General features: G+C 47.2%; 1 protein-coding gene across 6 annotated transcripts in view; it reads left to right on the top strand.

The window, feature by feature from the left end:
- Positions 1-1,560: 1,560 nt before the first annotated feature.
- Positions 1,561-9,276, top strand: part of Nemp1 (nuclear envelope integral membrane protein 1) — a 31,746-nt gene continuing 24,030 nt past the window's right edge. For 4 of the 6 annotated variants that reach the window (XR_011364899.1, XR_011364902.1, XM_069987025.1 and 1 more), the window contains exon 1: positions 8,268-8,397. Coding sequence is in view for 2 of the 6 variants with exons in the window: in XM_069987025.1 (XP_069843126.1) it covers positions 8,268-8,397 (130 nt within the window). In the remaining 4 variants the exon portion in view is untranslated. Of the gene's footprint in view, positions 1,648-1,742; positions 1,871-2,430; positions 3,225-8,267; positions 8,398-9,276 lie in introns of those variants that run through there. The other 2 variants (XM_069987037.1, XM_069987035.1) reach the window with 2 other exon arrangements.

The following is a 9,276-nucleotide window of genomic DNA, read 5'->3' as shown; positions in this document are numbered from 1 at the left end:
CGCCCACATACCCACGTGAGCTCCTAGCCGGCTACATTCCGACTCCCCCCCTACTCCCCCCATTCCTCTAAGCTGAGCGCGCAGTTTCACAACCACGCACAGGTACACAAAGACAGGGAGCGCACAGCCGTGCACGCTCGCCCAAACGACTACACGATCACCGCTGCCCACACTCCGGCCGGCTCTCCGTGCTTTCCCGGGAATGTTAGAGTAGGGGAAAAAGTTGGTGACGGCTGGGGCGTGCAGCTTGTCCTCGGCTGCAGCTCACTCCCATTGAGAGTGCAGTTATGCATCAATATGGGGCTCTACCAGAGTCTTCTGAGTAGTCCAATAACCTTCTTTAGGCCCCAAAGAGAGTAATCTGAGGGGTCTTTCATCATCCCTGCTTTGAACTTTTGGGACTAGGAATGAGCCGGTTATGTTGGAGGGCACCACTTAGTCCCAGGCACCCGTTGATTAGGTGTGTCTGGTTTTGTGAGAGTAGGTCAGGCAGGCAAGGTGGGGGGAGGGGGTGCGATCCCGCCTTCCTCTACTCAGAACACAGTATTAGTTGAGAATGGGGCCCTGTTCCTTGTCAGCTGGGTAGCAAAGCCGGAATGAGAAGGCTAGCCACTCTAAGGTCATCTATTTGGGGACCTTAGTGGAAGATGAGCAGGAGGCCGGGGGTGCCCCCACATTACTCCTAGGAGGAGCAAGAAGGAGGAACGCCTTCAAGGAGCCTAGTCCCCTTTCAAACCTACCTCCCCTCCCCCCCTGGTTTCTCCTAGCCCATCTGGTTCCCATTACACTCCCGCCCACGGTTAGGAGGGGAGGTGGGAGGAAGTGGGGGGGAGGCGGGGGCTCTAGGCCCAGGGGAAAAGAGGTGGGGGGGCGCTGAGAAGCGAACAGGACTGGCCGGTGGCAAGGGTCCCTCAGTCCGAAACCTCAACCCCGCCCCGCCATTCTGCACTTCTGAGTGGCGCAGCCCAGCAGGGCGTGGGTGGTGTGGGCGGGAGCTGGTTCTACATTCCGGCCTGGCAAGGAGACCTTTCCGTCTCTGGTGGAGGCAGGGGAGGAAGGGTGCATTATTGGTAGGGGATTTCAGTAGCTCACAGATTTTTGTCTCCATCCCATTAAATGCCAAACATAGTGGGGGTGTAGGAGGGAGCGGAGTCCCCTCCCATCGATCGCCCCCAGTCCGGCAAGTGGTGGGTGAGGCTAGACAAACTCGCTCTGGGGCGGACCCAGACCCCCTGGAGGTGGCGCCCCTCCCTCACACCCCTCCGGTTATTTTGGAGTCTGGGCTGCCAGCCGCCGGCCCCGGCTTTCCACGTGCCCCCGCCCTCCCCCTGCCCACGCTCCCCGTGACGCACATCCTCCGCCCACGCAGCCTCTGCTCCCGGCGCCCCCCTCCCTCCCACCGGCCCCCTCGGGGCGGCGCTGAGTCTGGGGATTTGGAGGGCGACGCCCGCGGTCGGAGGCGGGTGGAGGTAGAGCGTGAAGTTAGGGGGCGGTAACCTGGGGAGGAGGGATGGGGGGGTGGGGAGACCGTGGGTCCGAGTCCAGGAAAGAAGTCCGGAGAGGAGCCAGTTCCAAGGCTTCCACTCCAGAGTCCTGGAGCAGGTGCCTGACCAAAGAGGAAGGAAAGGAGAAAAATCCCGCTAAGGGGTATGATCACTCCCCTGGAGGAGTCAGAAAGGGGTCGGCCTGCAAACCTGAGGGTGAAGGAAACTACTTGGTGCCTGGATCTTTTGTTTCTCCAGGTCTGTCCTGAGGTTCAGATCGAGAATGGATGGGGAAACTGTAAATCGAAGCCGACTCAAGACTGGACAGTCTCCTGAGTCTATGTATTTGTTTCTTCACATCTACTTGTTTATCCGTATCTGTCTAGGTTTGTATCTAAGCCTCTATGTGCGGGTAATATATATATATATGTATATATATACACATATATATATATATATATTAGAAAAAAAATCATTGACTTGTCAGGCCCCGCCAGAGGCCCAGAGCGCCCCCGCAGCCCGCAGCCGGAGCTGCTGAGATGTCTGTTCCTTTTCCTCCCACTCCTACCACCCCCTCGTCCCCTCCTACTCCCTTCCGTTGAGAACAAGGAATTTCCAGCCTTTAGCAAAGGGAGAAAGAGAAAGGCAAGAGACTGAGACCAAGAGAAGCTATTAAAAAACAACAACAACAGATATGTGAGGGCTGAGGTGACAGAAAAGGGAGTGGGGACAAGTAAGTTTTTTTCATTTCTTTTTCTGCCTGGGCCCCCTTCTTACTAAGGACCACATCCTTACTTGACTCACCTGCTACCATCACCCTCTGTTCTCAAAGGCACCCTGCTGAGCAACTGTTTTCATTTAATCAAAGTTTAATGGTCCCTGAATTGTCTACACAGGTCTCCAAGAAAAAAATAAAACAACTATATACTTGGTCTTTGTTTTCCAGGCAAAGAGGACTTTGAAGAAAGGGGAGAAAGTGTGAGGAAGAGGATTGAGAATATTGCAAACCAGAAGGATTATTGTCTCCAGGCATTTGTAGATTTTCATCTAGCACATTTCCCCATTTTCACTCAGCCTGCTGAGTCCTACTCTGCATGGTTTGCTTGAAACTCACCACCGCGGAATCCCTCCCTGCACTACCCTTTCTGTGCCTCCAGGTAGAATTACACCCACCTTTTTTTGTGGCCACATGGCTCATCCTAGATCATTTTTTTTTTTTTTTTTTTGGGTCCTGTCTTGGGCCTGAACTCTGGGCCTGGGTGCTGTCCTTCAGCTCTTTAGCTCAAGGCTAGTGCTCTACCACTTGAGCCACAGCGCCACTTCCGGCTTTTTTTTTCTGCTTATGTGGTGCTGAGGAATAGAACCCCGGGCCTCGTGCATGCAAGGCAAGCGCTCTACCACTGAGCCACCTTCCCAGTCCCCTAGATCATTTCAGTGTAGTTACTTGTGCTCTTAGCTCTGGACCACTTCCGATTAGGCCTAATATTTAGTGGACCCTCAGAAATGAATGATGGTGCTATCATATAGGCTTGAGATTTTACTCCAGAAGTGCTCAGCCTGACAAAATTGTTTAAGTGGAAACATGAGCTTTCCACATCTCTCTTCTTTTTGGTTTCCAGTGAATCCCACAAGTCTGGCTTGTTAGCATCCTCGTGTCCATTCGTCTGACAAGTTAACCTACCAGGTACTATAGGTTGAAGGCTAAAATCTTTCCCGGAACTAGAATAATATGAATATAAGGTAATGATCTTCATGTTCCTTCTCTTTCAATAACATGCTAGAAATTATCATCCAAGAAGCAGTGTCGTTCAATTTATTTTTATGAGAAATGCTTTACTCTAAAGACAATCCTAAAGTGTCTTTATAAGGAACTTATAGATTAGTAAAGGAGATAGCCATAGAAACAACATAATGTATTAAGAGGGTACAATGAACCGGCGCTTGTGGCTCACGCCTGTAATCCTAGTAACTCAGGAGGCTGAGATCTGAGGATCACAGTTCAAAGCCAGCTCGGGCAAGAAAAGTCCATGAAACTCTTATCTCCAATAAACCACCAGAAAACCGGAAGTGGCGCTGTAGCTCGTGGTAGAGCACTAAGCTTGAGCTGAAGAGCTGAGGGACAGCGCTCAGGCCCAGAGTTCAAGCCCCATGACCAACAACAACAAAACAAGAGAGTACAATGACTGAGAGGCATGAGAGTTTACCTGTGTTTGTGAGGAATTGGTTTAGAGGGAGGTGGGTGAGGAAGCCCTGTGTTTTGAATTATGAATACAAGATTTCCATAAAGGAAAACAAGGGCTGGGAATGTGGCTTAGTGGTAGAGTGCTTGCCTAGCATGCATGAAGCCCTGGGTTCAATTCCTCAGTACCACATAAACAGAAAAAGCCAGAAGTGGTGCTGTGGCTCAAGTGGTAGAATGCTAGCCTTGAGCAAAAGAAGTTCAGGGACAGTGCCTAGGCCCTGAGTTCAAGCCCCAGGACTGGCAAAAAAAAAAAAAAAAGGAAAACAAGTCAGGGAGACCAGAGTATGTGCTTGATTGGACACATGAAACCTATTTATAAAAATTGTTCTTTATTCCTGGGTGTTGGGTGGGAGGGGTTAGGAAAGATTTGGGATATGAGCAAGGCCAAATTGTGGTTAAGGACTAGATGAATAAAAATAAAATATCTAACCTACTATTGTATCCTCCTTTTTTACTTACTTTTGGCTAGGATCTGAGCTTAGTACTAGAATCTGAACTCAGCTTCATGCTTGTTAAGCAGGCATTTTACGACTTGAGTCACATCTCTAGCCATTTTGTTGTGGTTGTTTTTGAGTATTCAGCTTCTTCTTTATCCACAGTATCTCTATCAAGTTACTGTTACACTAGGTGCTTACACTTAATGTTTGCACACTGGAATTGTTTGATGAGTATCGGTATCAAATAATATCAAATTTTGAATAGCACTGTTGGAATTATTTATTTGTGTGTGTGTGTGTGAGAGAGAGAGAGTGTGTGTGAGTTGTGGGGCTTGAACTCAGGGCCTGGGCTCTGTCCCAAACTCTTTTATTTTTTTATTTTTATTTTTTATTTTGGCCAATCCTGGGGCTTGAACTTTGGGCCTGGGCACTGTCCCTCAGGTCTTCAGCTCAAGGCTAGCGCTCTACCACTTGAGCCACAGCACCACCACTTCCAGTTTTCTGGTGGTTTATTGGAGATAAGAGTCTCATGGACTTTTCCTGCCCAGGCTGGCTTTGGACTCGATCCTCAGATCCCAGCCTCCTGGGTAGCTAGGATTACATACATGAGCCACCCTTGCCCAGCTCCCTGAGTTTCTTTTGCTCAAGCCCAGCACTCTACCACTTGAGCCACCTCACCACTTCCGGCTTTTTCTGTTTATGTAGCACTGAGGAATCAAACCCAGGGCTTCATTCATGCTAGGCAAGCACTCTACCACTAAGCCACATTCCCAGCCCCGGAAATCTTTTGCTTAAGGCTAGTATTCTACCACTTTGAGCCTCTGTATCACTTCTGGTTTTCTAGTTAATTGGTAATAAAAGTCTCATGGAGCTGGTAACGGAGGCTCACACCTATAATCCTAGCTACTCAGGCGTCTGAGATCTGAGGATCACAGTTCAAAGCCAGCCCAGGCAGGAGCGTCCGTGAGACTCTTATCTCCAATTAATTACCAAAAAACTGGAAGTGGTGCTGTAGCTCAAGAGGTAGAGCACTAGCCTTGAGCTGAAGAGCTGAGGGACAGTGCCCAGGCACTGTTCAAGCTCCACGCCCCAACATCCCCTCCCCCCCAAAAAAATTTCATGGACTTTCCTGCCAGGGCTGGCTTTTTTTTTTTTTTGCCAGTCCTGGTGGTTCAACTCAACACAAACAACAACAACAAAAGAAAAACAAAACAAAAGAACGTTCTTACTTGGAAGCCCTAATGAGAAATGGCAAGGTGCTGGATGAAGTCAGTGGTTTAGCTGAAAAGGAAATGACAGATTTGAAAGACAAAAAAGTAGAGGCTGAGGTATAGCTCAAGTGATACAGTGCCTGCCTTCTAAGTAGGAGCCCCGGTTCAAACCTCAGACTCCAAGGAAAAAAAGAAAAGCCAGCTGAACTTGGTGATTGGCTAAACTGTCTTCATCAAATACTCATGCCCTATAATTTTTTATTTATAACTCTAAATTCAAAACACTATGAAAACCAAAAGTTTTTTTCATAATTTATTTGGTAACAAAACCTACTTTGGAGAGAGTGAAGGAAAGAATGACATTATCCAAAAGAGAAATGTACATATTACCTGATTGTGAAATGATAACCTCTCCGTACAACACCTTAATAATAACAAAATTATATGAAAAAAAAAACTATTCTGGTTGAGTGCTGGTGGCTGTAATACTAGCTGTAATACTAGCTACTCAGGAGGCTGAGCTCTGAGGATCACAGTTCAAAACCAGTTTAGGCAAGGAAGTCTGTGAGATTCTTATCTCCAATTATTCATCAAGAAGCTGGAAGTGAAGGTGTGGTTCAAGTGTAGAAAACAGCCTTTAGCAAAAAAGCCAACTGAGAGTACAGGCCCTGAGTTTAAGTCCCAGTATTGGCATAAAAAAATAAAATATTCTAAGACCCGGGGATGTAACTGACAGATCACTTGGCCTAGCTTGTGGCAGGCTCTGGGCTCAATCTCTAGCATTAGAAAACCCCACATTCTAATCTGACCTGGACTCATTTTGCAGCAGAGTATCTGACCTAAACTTATATGAGGTTACTTAGAGCTATTCCATTGCTTCTAGTGACACTGTTCATATTTGTCATTGCAGAAATATTAATTTCTTTACAAAGTACTATTTTAGTTGCTATTGAGATTGTTGCCTTGTATAGTGAGTAGACATTAGTTACCTTTCTAAACTCTAAAAAATTCTCAAACACATTTACCATCCAGATTTCCCACCCTATTTACTCATCAGTGTTGGCCTGAGTTCTTTTGGCTATTTGCATAAATCAGATCCACCTGCAGATAATGAATATTCATTGCAATGTGTGTTATTTAGATTCTGAAGGTGAGTCTCAATGTGTTTTGAGCTGTGTCCTCATTAGTAAAATAAGGTAACATGCTTCTTGAATTACTGTTTTGAAGTGACAGCACTCAATTGAGTGATGAAGTATGGTTTATTTATGGACAACGAGTCTCATTACTGTAGACCTCATTTACACATTTTAATAGTGGTCAGTGATTTCCTGGAATTAGTGCCCAAACCTAAAATTAGCTTTTTTATTCTTTTGTGCTAGTACTAGGGCTTCACCTCAGAGCCTCATACTCAAGGTTGGTGTTCTGGGAAGGTGGCTCAGCAGTAGAGTGCTTGCCTCGCATGCTTGAGGCCCTGGGTTCGATTCCTCAGCACCACACAAACAGGAAAGGCCAAAAAATGGCACTGTGGCTCAAGTGTTGGAGCACTGACCTAGCCTTGAGTTGAAGAGCTCAGGGACAGTGCACAGACCTAGAGTTCAAGCCCCACAACTGACCAAAAAAAAAAGGTTGGTGTTCTTCTACTTGAGCCATACATCCATTTCCTGCTTTTCTTGCTCGTTAATTAGAGATAAGAGTCTGATAGACTTTCCTTTCTAGGCTAGCTACAAACCTTGATCTTTAGATCTCAGGCTCCTGAGTTGCTAGGATTACAGGCTTGGGCCATCAGTGCCCAGCTTTTGTGAGTGTGTGTGTGTGTTTGCCTCTAGTCAAAAATAAAGCAAAAGCTCTGAATGCTGAAAATAGGCAAGAGCACAAGGCTGAGTTTAAACCCTAGTGTCTGAACACACAAAAAAGTATTTACCTAGAAGTTTTGCTACACTAACAGCTCCACTAAGATTCCAGAAAATCCAGTTGTACCTGAAATTACACTGAAACTGCTGATGACTATGAACTTGAGATTCTTAAATAAAATGAATTCTAATAAACTTAGTTTTTCAATATTTAATACTTGTAGTTGAGTATTTTTGCACATATAGCATATTGCCTGAATGAGACTGAACTACATAAAAGTTAACTGCAAAGCAGATTATCTTTTCTTCTCTCTCTCTTTCTTTCCTTCTTTCTTTTCTGTCCTGGGTCTTGAACTTAGGGCCTTGAGCACTGTCCCTGAGCTCTTTTGCTCAAGGATAGCTCTTTTATCTCTTTGAGCCACAGTACCATTTCTGTTTTTCTGGTAGTTAATTGGAGATAAGAGTCTCACAGGCTTTCTTTCTTGGACTGGCGTTGAACCAGGATCCTGAGATTTGAGCCTCCTGAGTAGCTACACTTGTCAATCGCCTTACTTAAAAAAATTTTCAAGTCAGGACTCTATTCATAGATCTCAATGGTAAGTTTCCTATAACAAAGAGATTGTGGTTAAAAAGAAAAGAAAACAGAGGGAACTTGAGACAGTTTCGATGGAAATACCAAGTTTAGTCTAGGAGGCCTCGCCCATTCTGATTTTCTATTGGTTAAGATGACCATCAATCGCCCATGTTGTAAATAAACTGGGAACGGAAGCATGTTGGTTAAGGGGCGGAATCTTCCTGTCACCGTTGAAGAGGTGAGGTGAGAACTCGCTTCCTAATAGGCTGAAAACTGCTTCTCCCGCCCTCTCCCAATCAATTGCGAAGGGGAGGGACATCTAGGGCCCTGGGAGGAATCAACGCTCAAGGCCCCGCCTACTCACTTGAGCGTTAGGGGCGAGCTGTGCTGCCGATTGGCTGTTGGCGCTGCCTGTTCTGAGTTAGTTGCTGGGGAGAATCACGTGAGGAGGCGGCGGCGTGAGGGAACCATGGCGGGAGGAATGAAAGTGGCGGTCTTGCCGGCAGTTGGTCCTAGGCCCTTCTGGGACTGGGGGGCCGGGGGCGGTGGGGCTATGCGGCTGTTCTTGGTCCTCTTCGTCTTCTTGGTCTGCGGCTCAGGTACCAGCCGGGCGGCAACTGCCAACGGGGAGGTTGCCGAGGGTGTTCTTGGAAAAGTGGGGCTTATCCCGAGGGCGCGGCCCGTTACTCTGCCGAGGGTTGCGGGGACGTGGGGAAAGCAGCGTTGTTGTCTAGTGGGCGTGGGCACTGAGGGGTCGGGTCTCCCGGATGGCCCCCCGAGAGAGGCGGACCCTGACGTCTTCCTGCTGTCACGGCAAGGGAGGCTTGGACTGGGTGAAAAGCAGGGCTGGGGGCTGCTGTCGCGCTGCTGGGGACCCCTCCAGGTTGTACACGAGAGGAAGGAGATCTAGGGGGTCCTTCCGAGCCCGCGGGGCGGCCGTGGGAAAGGGAGCATCCCCTTCATTCTGTTAATCTTCAAAAACCTTTCAGCCGAGGCAAGGTTAGAGGTTCTTAAAAATGAGGTGGTCTTTTACCACCTTCTAATCTTGTTCCTCTTTGACCTCAACATTCCTATAGGACGGACCTGGAATCATTAAAATCCAGTACCCTCCCCAACAACAACAAAACCCACCAGTGCCATTTAACATCGAATAGCTTTTCCTTGGAAATTTTATTCATTTTCTCGCGTTTACTTGGTCTGTGCGACTTGGACAGTCAGCTTTGGACTGAGAAGGAAACACGTTTCTTCTCCAATCCAGAAAACTTAAAAATTGCGTTTGTAAGAGATACCCTTTTATCCCCATGTTAAACTCGACAGAAAAATAAGGGACATTTCCAAGCTTCCTCTGGAGGGAGCTGAAACTCGGGAGAATAAAGATAATCGTATCTTACAAACAGACGTTACACACTCCACCTCTCATTTCTGTTCCTCCTATCTGGTATCTCCACATAGAATTATTCTTAGCTACAGCTTCAAGG

The sequence above is a fragment of the Dipodomys merriami genome, unplaced genomic scaffold, assembly GCF_024711535.1.
Source record: "Dipodomys merriami isolate MVZ:Mamm:240054 unplaced genomic scaffold, mDipMer1.0.p SCAF_10, whole genome shotgun sequence".
NCBI lineage: Eukaryota > Metazoa > Chordata > Mammalia > Rodentia > Heteromyidae > Dipodomys > Dipodomys merriami.
The sequence above is the reverse complement of the archived record's forward strand: the minus strand, read 5'-3'. Positions and strand labels throughout refer to the sequence as shown.